This window comes from Cimex lectularius, unplaced genomic scaffold (genome assembly GCF_000648675.2).
Source record: "Cimex lectularius strain Harlan isolate CLEC.00 unplaced genomic scaffold, Clec_2.1 scaffold116, whole genome shotgun sequence".
Classification (NCBI taxonomy): domain Eukaryota; kingdom Metazoa; phylum Arthropoda; class Insecta; order Hemiptera; family Cimicidae; genus Cimex; species Cimex lectularius.
Window position 1 is genome coordinate 13,964 of NW_019392765.1, and position 18,242 is coordinate 32,205.

The 18,242-nt window shown below is 33.8% G+C and overlaps 4 protein-coding genes across 7 annotated transcripts; 1 reads left to right on the plus strand and 3 right to left on the minus strand.

Moving 5' to 3' along the window:
* Nucleotides 1-823: 823 nt before the first annotated feature.
* LOC106663680 (sulfotransferase 1C4-like) lies at nucleotides 824-17,729 on the plus strand. 4 transcript variants are annotated; one of them, XM_014388707.2, is made up of 7 exons: nucleotides 824-847; nucleotides 15,927-16,154; nucleotides 16,424-16,523; nucleotides 16,588-16,910; nucleotides 16,965-17,059; nucleotides 17,303-17,480; nucleotides 17,543-17,729. In XM_014388707.2, exons 2-7 carry the CDS (start codon nucleotides 15,953-15,955, stop codon nucleotides 17,656-17,658), a joined length of 1,014 nt encoding a protein of 337 aa, XP_014244193.1. In that variant the 5' UTR covers nucleotides 824-847; nucleotides 15,927-15,952; the 3' UTR covers nucleotides 17,659-17,729. The 4 variants fall into 4 exon arrangements, with proteins under 4 accessions (XP_014244193.1, XP_024083262.1, XP_024083263.1 ...); XM_024227494.1 differs by lacking the exon at nucleotides 824-847 and adding an exon at nucleotides 4,678-4,782; XM_024227495.1 differs by lacking the exon at nucleotides 824-847 and adding an exon at nucleotides 4,727-4,830.
* LOC106663682 (histone H2A-like) lies at nucleotides 862-1,498 on the minus strand. Its single transcript, XM_014388709.2, has one exon. The coding sequence runs from the start codon at nucleotides 1,302-1,304 to the stop codon at nucleotides 930-932; it is 375 nt and encodes a 124-aa protein (XP_014244195.1). The 5' UTR covers nucleotides 1,305-1,498; the 3' UTR covers nucleotides 862-929.
* Nucleotides 6,540-6,936, minus strand: LOC106663553 (histone H4). The gene has a single exon (XM_024227498.1). The coding sequence runs from the start codon at nucleotides 6,896-6,898 to the stop codon at nucleotides 6,587-6,589; it is 312 nt and encodes a 103-aa protein (XP_024083266.1). The 5' UTR covers nucleotides 6,899-6,936; the 3' UTR covers nucleotides 6,540-6,586.
* LOC106663681 (histone H1-like) lies at nucleotides 9,274-9,956 on the minus strand. Its single transcript, XM_014388708.2, has one exon. The coding sequence runs from the start codon at nucleotides 9,914-9,916 to the stop codon at nucleotides 9,317-9,319; it is 600 nt and encodes a 199-aa protein (XP_014244194.1). The 5' UTR covers nucleotides 9,917-9,956; the 3' UTR covers nucleotides 9,274-9,316.
* Nucleotides 17,730-18,242: the final 513 nt, after the last annotated feature.

The window sequence follows — 18,242 nt, forward strand, 5'->3', positions numbered from 1 at the left end:
TTTCCAACAATTTCCTTTTGTTTTCCCTAATAACCCAGTCAATAACGTGGCACATCTACATAGAAAACACACACTGAATGAGTACAGATACTTTGATTAAACCTAAAATTTCTATTTGTGTACATCATTGCATAAATTAAATCTTATGTGTATTAGAATAATTATGATAAGATGAAGCTAGCATCTGCAATCAATCAAATAACTTTTTTGTTAAAATTCAAGCAAAAACAAGACCCTGACTGATCTCAATATTGATCGAAACGGGGCATAAAGAAAACGTTTAGCTAAACCTACAGTGCACGTGACTCCAACGTTTCACGATTTTTAATAAATAACCGTTTAAATAAAACTTAGCAACTGATTGGCTGATTTAGGTTAATACCTAAATTAAATTTTAATAAATGTTTCCAGAAACGAAAAAGTACTTTAAAAAGAAATAACTGTATCAATAAGTCAACAAAGGAATAATAATGTATTTTAGAGAAAAGTGAGATGAAGCGTTAAAGAACTTTGCTAATACTGTATAGAGATTAGTGACCGTTCATCGATAGTTATTCAGATATCGTGAGATGCGGTCGGGTGTGATGTAGGTTTCAGAAAAACATCATATGTTTGAATATAAAAAATATATTTTGCATTGTCTAAATTCACTTTTCCACATCCTAAATGTAAACATTGTAAATCCCAGGCCCTGAAGATGATCTCAATAAAAGATCGAAACGTTGGCACGAGAAAGAAAATGTTTTTCTGAATCCTACATCACACCCGACCGCATCCCACGATATCTGAATTGCTTTTCTAATAGTAGAGGGAATTTTAACCACTAATGCTAGAAGAAACGGATATTGTAAGTACAATTTAATTTCATTTAGTGAAATAATTTGGTGGCCCTGAAAAGGGCCGTTGCGTAGTAAACAATGGCGGAAAATTTAGGCGCCCTTTTCTGTCTTTTTGGGAAGAAGAACGGCCTGAATATTGGGGAGGACACCGCCTTGGGCGATGGTGACTCCGGAGAGAAGTTTGTTCAACTCCTCGTCATTCCTGATCGCCAGTTGAAGGTGACGAGGAACGATCCTAGTCTTCTTGTTGTCACGAGCGGCGTTGCCGGCCAATTCGAGAACTTCAGCGGATAAGTATTCCATAACGGCTGCCAAGTACACTGGAGCACCGGCGCCGACCCTCTCCGAGTAGTTGCCCTTCCTCAATATACGGTGGATTCTCCCGACCGGGAACTGAAGCCCGGCACGGGACGACCTGGTCTTTGACTTTCCCTTGGTTTTTCCTCCTTTGCCACGTCCTGACATGTTGTATGGCTTGAGAAGTGAGAACACAGAAGTCAGAACAATATGAAGGCTGACAGGTTTACCATCCCCTTTATAGCGAACATGCCTTCCTATGATTGGCTGCAAAGTAGAAAGCTATCGTCCCGCCACCTATTGGTTTTTAATTGAAGCTTGTTTCCTTCTGAACCGACAGATCTCGATTCGCGAACTTAAAATGTATCCAAGATTTATATTTTTTCAATTTAATTATACTTTTTCTTTGTTGGCATGAAATTTAATTATACTTGGCATGAAAAACTATGGCATGAGCAGGATTCGAACTTTCAAAGCTTTTTCATTTCAACCATGATCTTAGGTAAAAACTACTAATTTAAATAAGTCATTATAATTAATAGGTCAATTATGACCACTAAATGCATAGATGGAAATAAAATATTTTTAAACTTTTCTCATAATCAAAATATATATAGAGGAACAAATTTATTAACAAAAGCCTTACTAACGAGTTTAAGCCGCTGTAAAAACAATGCATATATGAGAACAGGAAAAATCATTTGTATCTGATTTTTTTTAGTGACGGATGTTTAATAATTTGTTGGATTCGTGAAGAGCGGTTTTTCATTTATTTGCCCCTTAGACCTTTATTCGGGTCATCTTCAGGGCCTGGGTGAATTACAAAGCATATGTTCATTTTAAAAAAAATACAAATTACGATGAAATATAAACGTATAATGATAATTTAGAGCTTGTGACATACTGTCTGATTGATGTACGTTTAGAAAAACTTTTTTTTTTATAGTGCCTACGTTTCGATCTTTAATTAGATCATCTTCAGGGCCTGGGATTTATAAACATTGTTTAAATTATACAAAAATATATAAGATTAACGAATAAATAATTTATTATAACATATTTTAACGAATATGAAAGGGATGGCGTACCCCCTAAGATACTATGAACAATTGCATCGTCAGGTTCAAATACAAGTCAGTTATCTTTACTGAGCATTAAATCAGAAAGTCAAATATTCTATTTATTTAGAATTCTTACAGGTTTGAAACTTTGGAAAGTTTGATATTTTAATGTGTGTTTTTGTTTGTTCAGGCACCTAATCCATCTTTGTTTAGGGGACATAATTGACCATGAATTATTTCAGTTAAGTATTCTTTTTATCTAAGGTTTTTTAAGACAAAAACTTTAGATAAAAGGAATAATTAATTTACACCTAATTTTACTCTCTTATTCTTTAAATGTTGTACAATTTATTGATCTTGTTTATTACTGAATCAAATTTGAAAATCAGGAATCACAATGACTACTGGTAAATATTACCAAAAAGTTACCATGTTCCTTAGTAAATAAAAATAAAATTGTTTTAAAAAAGACAGCTCAAATCGTTCGTTGTAGGAAATTCTAACAGATAGCGGTAGTAGTCTTTTTCCACTTTGTAGCCAATAGAAGCAAGGAAAGTTCTTTTCATTTCTCATTCGAGTTAATTAGCCTGGTATTACTAATCACAATTTATAATTTTATTGCAGGGCGAGTTGTTTGAATTGCATAGGCAGAAGCAATGTTGAAGTTACGCCTGAAGTTATTCTTATTATATTAATCTTATTATTATATTAATATTAAGTGAAATTTCCATGACCAAATTTGATGCCCAACACAAGAATTGTAATAGCTTTTTTACAATTGCATCGTCAAGTTCAAATACATGTAGTTATCTTTACACAACACTAAATCAGAAAGGCACAAATTAATTTTTTTAGAATTCTTACAAGTTTGAAGTTTAAAAAAATGTGTTATTTCATTTGTATTGTTGTTAATCCATTCTTGGTCATTTTATTGGAAATGGATTTTACTGTTAGTATTGTTACTGTATTGAGGTTTTTTTTAATGAATTTTCATATTGTCCAAATTTTTAACACGATTTTTAATTTTAATTTTTGGAACTGGATTCTCAACAGTACTTGCTAAAAAAGTAAACTTGTAGCAAATCAAGCCTCACACAGGTGACTAAGAATGAGCTTCAATTCAATGTTTGGATTGACCGGCATGTAATCCCGACTTAAACCCTGTCAAACACCTTTGGGACGAATTTCAAAAGAAGGTAAAAAGTCGTCCAGTGATGCTAGAGAATTCGCAGTAATTAAGATGTTGGAGGAGTATGAAAATATTCCACATGCTGGCAACTCCAAATTCCAATGATCCTGGCTCTGTGGGACCTTGCATTAAACCATCGCCAATTAGTAGCATACAAGATTTTAGTGCAATCTTGCTCAGACCAATTGATGTGAATTCTTTTGGAACTTAACTGAGTCGCTCTGCGCTTTGTCATGTTCTGGACCAGTTACAGGCCTTCTCCCACATAATCCAGCATCCGAAAGTGCGTAAACTGTCATTAACATTTCTAACTTGTTTTTTTTTTTTGGCGTTATGAACTATGCATATTAGCCATGTGACAAATTCGTNCCTAAAGCGAGGAGTGGGAGCGTGCTCGTGGTGGGGCAAACGATCAGCATGTGACGCCGACGACCGTTACAACTTTGCACCTTGTCCTTTTTCAAAAGCAAAACTTGCCTAAAAAGCGAAAATGTCCTGGAAAATATTATACCACACATCAACAAAGCTGTATTAAAAAGCGTAAAAAATTGGGAAAATCGTTCATGTTAAATATAGGGATTGTTAAAAACCTTATAATATTAATTCATTTACGTTTTTGTAGACAATTGATCAAGTTACATTTTCAATCAGTTATTTGAGAAACCTTATAATGTGCGGTGATTAGTGACCGTTAATCGATATACTTACAATACCCATTTCTTCTAGCATTAGTGATTAAAATTCCGTCTACTATTAGCAAAGTAATTCAGAAATCGTGAGATGCGGTCTGGTGTGATGTAGGTTTCAGAAAAATACAACTTTGCACCTTGTCCTTTTTCAAAATCAAAACTTGCCTAAAAAGCGAAAATGTCCTGGAAAATATTATACCACACATCAACAAAGCTGTATTAAAAAGCGTAAAAAATTGGGAAAATCTCACAGAAAGTACTCCATAGAAAAACTGCGACACCTTGAACATGGTCTAATTCAAAATTATTGCGTAGAAGAAATTACCATAATTTATGTGTGTATGGAATACTTGGTTCAAAATTTATATTTGCAATATTTACATCTTAAATTGTCCTTTTCCAATCAATAATATGTTTTCTAATGGGGGATCGGCGCTATCTCCCGAGATCCGAGGTCGGATTCGACATTAGCTCCCCGAGCGAAAGAAGGAATTTTTATTGTTGAGTGTGATGCCGATGCCGGTCGGATGTAAACAATCCGAATTCCAAAGGTTTTATCTCCAGTAGATATTCACACGAGCATGACCACCTGAATGCCAGTCATTTATCAGGGTTCGCAAATCACCAACCTCCGGAAAAAATAGATGAACAATTCACTACCATCAGAGCTGCGGTGAAGAGAAAAGCGACTGATCCACTTGTGCTGGGTAAGGGTTTTTCCCCCTAATAATATGCCCAATACATTGTAGAATTAGGTACGTTGTAACAATGGTGTCGGGAACTGATTTTTTTTTTTAAACTAAAAATATTCATTTTACTACACGTCTTTCTAGCTTCATTGTACTAATTATATTTTCATTTAATTTCATTAATTGTATATTTTGGTATTTGAGAGCTTTACTCCTTTTTACGCCGGGGAGCTACTCTCGAAAATGTGTAGGTCACATTCGCAAAAAATGAGAAAGGTGATTTCCTTAACTAATTAATTCATAATCGAAGAAACGAAAGAAAGGGAAACATAAAAATAAACGATAGCTCATGTGGTTAGAGCAGCGGCGTATTGAGCCGATTNGACGACAAATGAAATGGCCACGGAGAGCTTTAGTGAAGTATACTTCATTTTAAATCATTAAATTCACTAATTTCGTGGTCCGCTTGACCAATTAATTTTTGATCTTTAATGATTTTAATCCAATGGTCGAGAACTTTTGACAAGCAACAGAACAGCTCGGTTAAGTTTCGATAGAAATCCCATCAGTTGGTCTGAGGAAGATTGGATTAAAATCTTGTTTTCGGTTGTGTCAGTGGTTCTTGTTTGAGATCTTCTTACGGCCGACAGGTTTGGAGAAGAACGGGGATATATCCCCGCAATATTTTCACTCTGGAGAAGCTATTGAGGAGGTGGTGATAGGGTTTGGGCAAGCATTTCTATGTAAGGTCGCACAAACTTGATCTGCAGCGAGTTTCCATAAAAGCTGTGCGATACATTGTATCATCTTCAGCGCTCAAAGTGTTTGTTTTCCGTGTAGATGTGTCGTTCTTTTGTATCTTGTTGAGAGTGCCCGACGAGGGCCGAGGGGTTTTGTGTGAAACAACACGAAACCAATATGACACCACAAGGATAACACACACTTAGTGCCCTGACTATGACCCGAATAAAAGTCTAAAGGTCGAAATGTGGGCAGAAAAATAAAAAAGTTTTTTTCTAAACTACCTCACGACGTCAACATATTATGAAACAAACAGTCTTTATCAAACGAAACACACATATAAAAACTTTTTTTTGTTTTTTACGAGGGCTCGCAATAGCAGAGATCATATAAACCATGAGGGTGCCGGTGTTTTTGAAAAAAAGCCCATTTGTAAGTATGTCGGGTTCGAATGCAGGGCCGCTGGATTCGAACCCGGGACCTTTACCTTGAGCGCCGTGTCAAAGACTATATAAAAACTTTGATTGAGTCTAAAATTTCTAACATTGTTTATTTCATTTTTACATATACAGCATGTATTTGTAAAATTTAAAGAATATTTATAAATCCCATACTCTGAGGATGAAAAGAATAATATGATCAATTTGTCCACTAAACGAATATGGATTAATTTAATAGTTAATTAATTACTTCACCAATAGGTCCCCGTGGCCATTTCATAAGTCACTGAGAATCGAATCGTAACTACACGACATTTGAAAAAATGGCAAAAAGAGGGAAAAAATTCGATCGGTTGTAGATTAAGATGGCCGAAGTCACGATAGGTAAGTTCGAATCCTGCCCATGGCACAAATTTACCATCTCAACCAAAAACTTTAGATGAAAAGAATAACAAGGCAACTAAACATTTATTTGCTTCATAGCTGATCTCTTCTCCCGACTTAACTAATTATGAAACAGAAGGCCATAAATAACCAAAATTGTCTAATTTCAAAAAGATTACTTGAAAAAATTTCAATTAGTGATGCAAGTGGTGGCCCTGAAAAGGGCCGTTAAAATAGTAGGAAAAGTTAAGCCAAGTTTAACCTCCGAAACCGTAGAGAGTACGTCCTTGCCTTTTCAAAGCGTAGACGACGTCCATAGCCGTAACGGTTTTCCTTTTAGCGTGTTCGGTGTACGTGACTGCGTCTCTGATCACGTTCTCCAAGAAAACTTTCAATACGCCACGAGTCTCCTCGTAGATCAAACCGGAAATACGCTTGACACCACCTCGCCTGGCGAGACGACGGATAGCGGGCTTGGTGATACCTTGGATGTTGTCACGCAAGACCTTCCTGTGACGCTTGGCGCCTCCCTTACCCAAACCTTTTCCACCCTTGCCACGTCCGGACATTGTTGCTTACTAGAGTACCAGGCGAATGTGACGAACTTTACATCCGAACAGGTTTTATACTACCGTACTCGTTCGCTATTGGACGCTTTCTCCCCACCACCAACCACCTCCTTCTAGCAAACCTATCTCTCACTCATTCAACCTGATGATGAGCGTTTAATGGTTGAAATCCGGACATTGATAACAACTGCGAGTGAGAACTATCTTTTAAAGTAATTGATCAACTTACTCATCCCACTTCTAAAATTTCTATGATTATGTTTTTACAACAAAATGAACAAAGCTCTTATCGTGAGATGCGGTCGGGTGTGATGTGGGTTTCAGAAAAACATTTTCTTTATCGTGCCAACGTTTCGATCTTTTATTGAGATCATCTTCAGGGCCTGGGATTTACAAACAATGTTTACATTTAACAAATACATTTAGGATGTGGATAAGTGAATTTATACAATGCAAAATATATTTTATATTCAAACAAAGTATTTCTACTCACTCAAAGTGTTTGTCTTCTGTGTAATTGTGCCATCCTTGTGTGTCGTGTTGAGAGTGCCAGTGAGATTTTGCTGTTTCATGTTTATATATGTTTGGTTTTGAGGAGGTGGGGAAGGAAGTCGGTATATAAAAGACAATTTTGTGCAAGGCGTCGGCTCCTTTGAAGTGAAAAAAGCCGACAAAGGGGAACAATGTGTTGGTAATAGTTCGGCCAGATTATTCTTTCAGGATTATATAGAAAGGGGATAAATAGGAAAAGGAAAGCTAAATTGTTGGAAAATTAGACTATGTAAAAAGTATTTGATGTGTGGAATGTAATGTAATGATGTATGTATGTTATTTGTATTGTATTTGATTAATGATATTAGAGTAGCTGCGACTGAGTTTGCATGTATCTGTTCTGTAATTGATGCTGTGTGAAACCACAAAGCTCTTATATATTTAAAGCTTATATTTCAAAACTAAATTGGAAAATAATGAGAATCAGGAACGTTACAATGTAAAATACATTATAATTCTGTATGTAGAAAAAAAAACTATTCAAATTTGTAAATAGTCTGATTGACTTGAGACTTTTATTTAAAAAAAATCAGAGATTTGCCATATTTTCTTTTTTAAGCATAATTAAAAAATTTGTTTATAAAAATATGTAAAATACAGTGAAAGGATTAACGGACAGTCATGGTGTCACTACAGTTGTCTTTTTTCTGGAAGTGTCCTCTAAAGAGATTTTTTATTATTATAAAATGCGGCAATGCATGAAATTGCGACATTGCATTATTTGTTTATGAAAAGTCAGTTCTATTATTTTTAAATTTTGAAAAATCCAGGATGCAAGAAATGGAAATCAAATTGATTTAAAGGATTAATTTATAACCGGGTGGTATTGAGGAAAGGAGTAAATATTTGTGGCAGAAAGTGTAGATTGGTGTAATTCTACCATTGCAATTAAATGTGGTTAAAGTTTTAAAAACGTGGTTTTGAATATAAAAAAAACCTGAATTGTAAATATTTAAATTAAAAAAAACAAAACATTTTTTTCGATTGATTAAATAATAATTTATGGTCACCAAAGCTCCAGGATAAAGCGATAAATAAAAATTAAGTACTATTCATAAATTATTCAGAAATCGTGAGATGCAGTCTGGTGTGTCATCTCACGATTTCTGAATAATTTATGAATAGTACTTAATTTTTAGTGCACTCTCAACACGACACGCAAGAATGGCACAATTACACAGAAGACAATCACTTTGTGCCCTGAAGATGATCTCAATAAAGATCGAAACTTAGTTATTCAGATAACGTGAGATGCGGTCGGGTGTGATGTAGGTTTCAGAAAAACATTTTCTTTATCGTGCCAACGTTTCGATCTTTTATTGAGATCATCTTCAGGGCCTGGGATTTACAATCTTTGTCGTTTGAATATAAAATATATTTTGCATTGTATAAATTCACTTTTCCACATCCTAAATGTAATTGTTAAATGTAAACATTGGTTTAATTAAAAAAAAGTAGGATTTTAATTAAATTGGTCATCAAGCGGACCACTAAATTAGTGAATTTTATTAAAGGTCACTACGCATAAACCCATTATATTCAGTGGATCTATTGTCCAAATTACTTCTTTCAATATTTTTAAGTAAGTCTTGGTTGAAATGAACTAGCGTGTAGAGAGATTTTGTCGTTTATTATTAGCATGATTTGAACTAAATTAAAATAAAACTGAGTCGTTTTAAATCTCCCAGTATAAACTTCTTATACTGGGACTCTTTGGGTCCGACTGTTCTTACTTGAGTGGTGCTGAACAGTCATCTTGGTGTTTTAGCCCAACACAATCGCTAATCCTGACCAGGTTTGAATTAGTGAAATTTTTGGTGGCCCTTAAAAGGGCCGTTGAAATATCGAAGAGAGATCACAAGAGATCTATTTCTTCTTTGGTGAAGCCTTCTTCTTGCCGGCGGCCTTGGAGGGTTTCTTGGCCGGGGACTTCTTAGGCTTAGTTGGGCTAGCTTTAAGCTTTTTCGGCTTGGGCTTAGCCGGAGACTTTGCTTTGGTGGCTTTGGCTTTCTTGGCAACGGGCTTCTTCTTAGGTGTAGTTGCTGTCTTCTTCGCCGCGGCTTCCTTTTTGGGAGCAGCGGCTTTTTTGGTGGCCTTCTTTACCGCTGGTTTCTTCACCGGCTTGTCCTTGCTGGGAAACTTGAACGAGCCGTTGGCACCGGTGCCCTTGGTCTGGACAAGGTGCCCAGAAGCAACGGCGCTCTTCAGGTATTTCCTGATGAAGACCGCCTTGGACGGGTCCACTTTAAAGTTGGCGACGACGTACTTCTTGATGGCCTGGAGGGAAGAACCGCCTCGATCGTGCAACTTGGTGATCGCCTCGTCGACCATCTGAGAAGTCGGAGGGTGAGATGGTGCCTTCTTCGCCGCTCCAGCCTTCTGGCCCTTCTTGCCTGCTCCTTTGCTGCCCTTCTTCGGTGTCTCAGCCGCTGCCGCCGAAGCGGGTGTAGTCGAAGTCTCAGTCATGACGTGCTTACGCTTTGCTAGCTCGATCTCGATTGTGATATTCCAACCAGTCGGATTCTTCTCAATGCACTGGGACGAACCGTAACGAGAGCACCTCTACTCTCTCCACCAACCTTCTCTCCGTGCTACACTTTAGTGTTTCAATTTTATTTTCGTCCCTTATTTTAAAAAACAACTCTTTTTCAAATCACAAAACGAAATATCTCAATTGATAGAGCATAGATTTAAGTTTACCCTCAAAAAGTTTCAAAGCGAAAAAACCATTCGTTCAATAAGTGAAAGCGATTTCATTAAGCAATAGATCCAATTTCATCATGACAATGATCATTTTTTACAATATAATTGCTTGCACGTTATAATTAAGACAATAACTGTTATACAGACGTCTAGAAGAACGCCTCTAGGATCTGAAAAGCCTAGAAAAATACTTATAGAGCTTTTCACAAAATTATTTTCGCTGTTGTTCCGACGGCATCGAGTGCACTTGAGCAACCACTATCAGAACGTTTGTGTCATGGATATTTATTTATATTTCAGTGACATTTCAAAAACAGGGTGGAATTTTTCACAGGAGAATGATAAATTGTATTTGTAAGAGTAACTGTACCCAAATAGTTGAATTTTTATTATTAAATCGTATTTGTGAGCGTCAAATCCGCGGAAAAACCTAGTATATCTGGACTTTCGAAGAACAACGTTTTCTCATTCTCTTATTATTATTTCCTATGATTAACAAAAAAATCTTATTTATAAGATAAAATTTATAATTTGAATAAAGTAAAAACCAACATTTATGTACAACTTACGGTTAATTTGTCAAAAGGTCCGTTCTCATTAAGGGAATTTTGTTTTGACTTTTCACACAACAATTCATGATATTACCCAAGTTTATTATTTCCTTTTACTGTTTATTATTTTAAATATAACAATATTTTATTAAATTTTTAGTTCTACCTGTCCTTCATAATAGGTATATCTTTAATGTTCATCAAATAAAAATTATATTCCTACTTGTTTCACTGAAACGCCTACCACCTCAATACCGTCATCAACAACAAGATACGTGTCCTCTGCGAGATTTAATTTTCAAATTTACAAGTCTTATAAAAAATAAATAAATAGTATCGCTTTAAACAAACACTATTTTTCATAAATATGCTCTATGATATTGCATAACAAGGGAGAATTGTTGATTTCATGTTCGTTGTTGATATAGGTTTAGGCTAAGTCCATCCGACCTATGGATAAGTTTCAATATTGCCAGTGAAATTTTTGTGTCGTGTAATTTAAAAAGTGCGCTATTCGTTTAAAATCAAAGAGCAATTTTTCTTAAGAATAATTAAGGATCCAAGACTGGTCGAATTACGCAGTAAAACAATTAGACTGTTTTATGTCCAAAAAAATAATATTTCACCCATTTATGTTTTATTGGTCAAGTGACCAAGTTACTTCTTTCAATTAAGTATTATTTTTATGTAAGGTTTTTTGGTTGACATAAAATAATAATAAATAATATTTAGCGATAATCCCTTGTATTTTCATAATTTAGTTTAATTTTATTTATTACCACAAAGGCAGGAATTTAGGAAAAATGATGAATTTTCTTAGGCCGTCTTAAAAATCCGGGGTTATCAAAGAATCAGAAATGGTTGTTAACAAACTTAAAATGGACCTGTATTTTTGTCACCCAAACATTTTTGAAACTTCATATGATCGTCTACGAACAACGGCCGACTCGTTAATTCCACGATCTACAAATAAAAACTTTATTGTTTTGTAATTATTTATTTCAATACATGAGCCGTTTTATTCTACAGTAGAGAAAGTTTGACGTGCAAATATTATTATGTTGAAGTGGAAAACAACTCATTCGGCAAGATATATTTGTATTTCTCTCCCGGAAACTTTTTATTTATAGAATCGATAAGATTGAAGCTGAAATTTTTAAAAGTAAAGGCATAAATAATTCCCAATATGCAGAACGATATATTAGATATACACCGAGATAATAATAATTAAAATTATTACATATTACAGCCGTAATGATAATAACGTATTCATACAACAACATACTATTAAATAATTGTACATTTCAAAAGCAAAATAAAATATCGTTAATAAATAATTTGAAACGAAAATTCGAAGAAAAAAAGGAAACAGAAAATTTCTTGAATATTTGATTACCCAATTTTACTGATATCACATATGTCTAATTAGAAGAGAATTTTCCAAATTAAGTGCTTTTGAGAGATATAGATATATCATATCTACAAACAGCAACAGGTTGGTGGTGGCAGAACGCCATGATGTTCCTAGATTATGAAACAATCAAGCTGAGGACAGACTTTAAGTACCAAGGCTTTGAATACTTTTGCTGATTTTAGTCCGATCTGGTCCAGACCAGATGTCATTTCTTGCGAACCTGTTCTCTGCCAGAAATTGTGGACCAGAGGCAGGCCTTGTCGCATGTAATCTAACTTTTAGAAATGCTCACCTAACAATGTTTAAACTGGCATTTCCAACTTGTTTAAGTTGTTACCTGATCTCAACAATGGTAGAATGATTATTACGGAGTACATTCAAAACAATGAAATGATCGTCTCTGTGAGTTGTGACGTGATGGCTATCTGATCCATGACTTCTTGAGTACCTTGGTAGCGATGGAAGACCCTTCGGACAGTTGTTCCGGAAACGTTAAGCACTCTGCTGGCCCCTTACGCTTGACTTCTTCCATCTTCCAACAATGTTATGATTCTAGCCTAATCTGTATCACTTAACATTATCACACAAATTTGAAACTTAAAAAAATCAAACCACCAGAACTTTAGAAAGAAACTTTATAGAAAAGCCAACAAAGACATGATCGACTATTCAAAGATTTATTTACAAACCCCAATTGTAAACACAAGTGGGAGATTTTATTTACTTCTAATCCTTTAAAACAGACCAAATATTGTTGTAAGATAATCACTGTAGGATTGCCTAACAGATAATCAAAAATATTCAGGATGACCACTTTTTTTTTACCTCTCAGTGTAAAATGCTTAATAAGAATTGCTATTGGATTTATAACTGAAAAGAATATTCAGATTGTTTTCTATTTTATTATTTATATTAGTGATTGAATCATTGAGACATAATTAATTTTGGTTCTAATTATATGTACTATTTTATTTTTATGTTCTCTACACGTGTCGTTAGAAATCATGGTCTGGGGTGGGGTTCTTTCTGGTCAATTGGAGTTTGTCATTTGTCAACTCAGGCTTTATTTGACTTCAAGGACAGGTTAAATTTATAACTACTGTTGGTAGAATCAATGATCACATAAAAACTTTTATGATTTTTAATGTAAAAAAAAAATTGTAGTGGAAATGTCTGAAAATGTAGGTTGGTATGTCTGTGTAGAACTTTCTTGAAGATAATGGTATACTTTTTATTTGAAAATGATAATTTATTTTTATATTTATTGTATCATTTTAGATAGATAAGTTTATTTAATTTGTACGTACATAGGTTTAGATAAATACAATAACATAAGATTTCTACATGGGTGGTGACCCTTCTGCAGGGCTGGCCCACACTTTGATTTTGATCTACCATAAAAATTATTGTCTTCCACCAACGCTTTCAACCTATTTTAAGGTCATAATCAGGCCAAAACAATCTCAAAAGATCTCTACAAAATGCCATAATTAAATTTTTAATAAATAATTTCTCTGAAGATAGACTCAGTCCCAATATTGCCAACACTAATATAATTGATTGCTACAAATATTAATTTAAATAAATCTAGAATGTTCAAACTGATTCTATACAAAGTATAATGGACTATTTGATTCTGAGTCTGCCAAAATTGATCTATGATTTATCATATTATGTAACGAATTATATAAATTAAAAATTAGGCAGATTAAAATAGTCTCATTTTTCAATATCAAACATGTTTATACTTTCTCTGCTTATCAGAATATAGAATAACAAAGTCCAAAATTGTCGGTATCTTCTTTTGAATAATATTCGGTATGTCAAATGTTAGACTTTAACATAACGCTACTGATAACCCAAGATTCAACAGATTTATCATGGATAAATAATAAACAGATTATCTTAACTGCTGATTTTGGTGGATTTTTCCGTGATTTTTTATTTTATAAATATACATGTTTAGATGTCTGACTCACTCATCACAATCTTCTCGATAGATTATAATCAGAGGTTCATCCCAGAGGAAATATTATTTTGTTAATGTAAAGAATCAACAAAAAAGTATAATTTATATTCGTCCCTTCTGTTTTGTTAATTGAAGTTTTTGGTAATTACTTAAGTTTTACAATAGTTCCAGCAGTTAATTACATAAGATATTGAAATGTTTTAATAAAATGATTCGATGATTGAATTTTGTGAGCAGTGTCAGTGGAATGAATCAGCAGGGAATCTCTTATATATCAAGATGATCTGATTATGTTAACAAAGAAACTGATTGTTTTTCTTTTCTCTCAGCTTGACCTATTGTCTGATTAAATACAAAATTAGTTGTTTTTTTCACATCCTACATGTATTTGAATTTATACAATGTTTATGAATCCCTGGCCCTGAACATATGATACATGGCCCCCCAGAGGATCTGACTTGTAAAAGAGGGGGTCATCCTCATGGGGGCTGAAATGAACTAGCTGCTTGTAGCCCCTGGAATCCTACCTTGGTGGATGGATGAGGTCTTTCTCCAGACTACCAACACCCTTGGTGGCTGATTCTCAAGGCCTGCCAGTAATTTAATGTAAATCAGCAAATCTGGAATTGTCAGTGGATTGCGAGGCATGATTGGCTCAACTCTGTACATGCGTGTGCAGATATGAGATTTTATATATCAGTAATCAGTACTAATTTTGTATTATTTGGGGATCGGAAATGTGGTGTGACATAGGTTTTTAGAAAAAACATTTTCTTAACCGGGGCAATGTTTCAATCTTTATTGAGAACATCTTCAGGGCCAGGGATTTTTTTTTTAAAGTACTTTCCTGCTCGAGGCAAAGTCCAACAGAAAATCTTTCCACAATTCAAACTAGCAGACCAAGGATTTACAAACATTGTTTAAATTGTACACATATATGTAGGACATGAAAAAAAGAACTAATGTATGAATTGATGTAGAATGATATCTATAGTCCGTCCAATTTTTAATTTGATTGAATATTTTAAGGTATCGACTAACCAATTCTGATATTTAAAACCATTTTTTATTAAAGAATTGGATATTTTTCTTTTCTTTCAAACTGACCTTATTAAAGGTTGACATCAACTATATTAGGATAATTACTATTACCACCGACAACGTCTGTACTTTCAAATAATTTTTGAACAGATTCTAAAAAAAAAAAATGCATTTTTTGAAACAGTTCTTCAAGAGAGGAAGGATATAATTTCAAAATTGAATTTATTATTATAGTGCTTGTATATTTTAAATATTATGCATATATTTAAATGTCCCAAAGAAGTATTACTTTTTAAATATAACTCTTTTTGAATAAATGCATTAAAAAAATCTTTTAACATAAATACTTATTAAACTTAGTTTCAACTTTTTCACTTTTCAAAAGTTTAATTTTGAATTTTGCCTTTGTTTGTTTATTTTTTAAATCTTAACAGCATTAGAAATAAAAGTTGAATTTTATAGAATTGAATGAATGGTGCTAAATAAGTAGGTCATGAACATTCCACCACTTACCCGTCTACATCAGAACAAAATAAACACGACCCATTTAATACGCATTTGTCGAAAAGTTGCTACATCATACTGATTTTGAGTTGTACAATAAACATATAATAATAAATATAGTGATAATAGTGATCAGTGTGTTCCATAAATAAGATTTGGTACAAAAATATTGATCATTAATAATGCTTTTAAGTAAAACTATATCCACTTACTAACTCTATTTATTTAATAAATTACTAACAAAATATAAAAACCAGTCTGATAAGCTCTATTCAGTTCATTTCCATTAATTAGGTACCGTGTGCATATAAAGAACCAGGATGTTTCCTTTTGAAATAAAAAATGTGGAAGAACAATTGAACAAACAGCTTATGGATGATTTCAAAGGGGAGAGAAACGGTTTTTGTCAGGTGGGCCCGAAAAAGTGGTTTCTCCCAGTGCAATACAAAGACCACGCAGACAAATATTACAATTTCAAGTTACGGGAGGACGATTTATGGATTGTGACATATCCAAGATCAGGTGAGTATGATTATTCATTTAAATAAATAAATTTAAAAAAGTTATAAAATACATTTTTAATAATAATAAAGCATGAGAGTTGAAATAATCAAAGAAATATTGACAAATTGATTGGTCATATGTCTAAATATTTTATTACTAAAAAAAAAAAAAAAAAACATTACAAGGATGTCACAATATTGTTGAGGTCCTTTATTTTTTTTTATGTTTTTTTTTTAAACTACTACCAATATAGTTAAGTATTTCCAATATACATATATATTTTATAGGAACTACTTTTACACAAGAACTACTTTGGTTAGTGAACAATGATTGTGATTTTGAAAAAGCGAAAAACACTGTGTTAATTGAACGATTTCCATTTTTTGAGTAAGTAATGGATGCAAAATATAAAAACTAATAAAAATAAATAAACAATGATATCTATTTCCAGGTTCAACGTCTTGCACAGCAAACAGTTCACGGATGAAATCATTGAGTTGAATGGTAGGAAGGAAGAAGTGATCAAAGAACTAGAGAGACGACATATTCCTGGCTATGTCTTCGGAGAAGAAATGGCTTCTCCAAGGCATCTCAAGACACATCTGCCACTAAGCCTCCTTCCACCCAAACTCCTAGATACATGCAAAGTAGTATACGTTGCAAGGAATGCAAAAGATGTTGCCATTTCGTACTTCCACCACAACAGGTTATTCACTGCTCATGATTTCTCTGGCGATTTCGATAAATATTGGGATTACTTTGAAAAAGACTTATGTGAGTATAATGTGAAATACGGAGTGGGTTTTTGGCCTAACTTGTTATTTTTAGTGTTGTACTCGCCTTATTTGGATCACATCAAGGAGGGCTGGAGCCAAAAGGACCATCCTAATTTGCTATTTTTGTTCTATGAAGACTTGATCTATGTAAGTCTGTTGTAAAATTAATTCAATTAATTTTATGTAGTCTTGGTTGAAATGAAAAAGATAGTGTCATGAGTGGGATTCGAACCCACGACTTTCAGCTTAATACGCTGCTGCTCTAACCATTTGATCTATCTTGACTTCAATCCACTTGGACACCAATTCCCCATCTCAATTTAGACCACTAAACATAAATGTAAAATTAATTTTGAATACTATGAGATTTATTTACATTTTTTTTCTGAGGATTTGGAAGGATGTATTAGGAAAATTGCAGCTTTCTTGAACAAAAGCATCAGTGATGAACAAATCGAGAAGCTCAAAAAACACTTGCATATCGACAATTTCAGGAATGTACCTATTATGAAAAATGTAAAAATAGATGGCCTGGTGAACAGCGGAGCTGAGGGGTTCATAAGGAGAGGTGTGTACTGACTCATCTTCCCTTTCAAATAAGTTGTGTACACGATAATGTTTCCTTTTTAGGGAAAGTCGGTGGAAATAAGGAATACGCCACAAACGCCGATCTAGACTCGAGAGCTGATAAATGGGTGGAAAACAATTTGCCCAAAACAGGTGTGAAATTTCCCATGAGGAATTGATTAAATAATGAACAATATTTGTAGTTTTCATGAACAAAAATGAGTAAACATTTTAAATAAACCATAAATTTGTAGAAATAATAAAACAAGATAATAAAAATGATTATATCGCTTTTATCTAGAAGTTATAATTTAAAAATCACCTTGTAATGTCTTCTACCATATTCTAGCATTCTATCCTGGTGCCTGTTTTTATGAACATAATTAGCCTTATTATTATGGTGAACAGAGTTTTTTAAGGTTCAAAAAGTTCCAAGGGAAATGTTGGGAATTGAATCAGCAATCAAGTGCTTATGTCTTTGCTGTATTGTTTTATTTTTAACCAATTTATAGATTTCTAACATTACTGCCTAGCATTTCATATTCTTGATTTCTATTTAAAAAAAAAGCTCATTTCCTTGTCATACAAGATGAATCAATCAAAAATATGAGGGTGTATCAACTATAAAAGACTGATTTTTTTAAATGTAAAAGATGTAGCCTGAAAGGGGTTGACGTGCAGGTAGATTTTACTGTTTGCAACTCTCCCAAGTCTCCTTAATATCAATAGAAACCATGAATAAGAAAGAAGTGTATTATACCAT

Bases quoted from the DNA above. Each gene is read 5' to 3' on its own strand.
- LOC106663682 (XM_014388709.2), bottom strand. From the start codon at position 1,304: ATGTCAGGACGTGGCAAAGGAGGAAAAACCAAGGGAAAGTCAAAGACC.
- LOC106663553 (XM_024227498.1), bottom strand. From the start codon at position 6,898: ATGTCCGGACGTGGCAAGGGTGGAAAAGGTTTGGGTAAGGGAGGCGCC.
- LOC106663681 (XM_014388708.2), bottom strand. From the start codon at position 9,916: ATGACTGAGACTTCGACTACACCCGCTTCGGCGGCAGCGGCTGAGACA.
- LOC106663680 (XM_014388707.2), top strand. From the start codon at position 15,953: ATGTTTCCTTTTGAAATAAAAAATGTGGAAGAACAATTGAACAAACAG. The intron at 16,155-16,423 runs GTGAGTATGATT...TATATTTTATAG, and splicing joins TGTGACATATCCAAGATCAG to GAACTACTTTTACACAAGAA. The intron at 16,911-16,964 runs GTGAGTATAATG...TGTTATTTTTAG, and splicing joins TTACTTTGAAAAAGACTTAT to TGTTGTACTCGCCTTATTTG.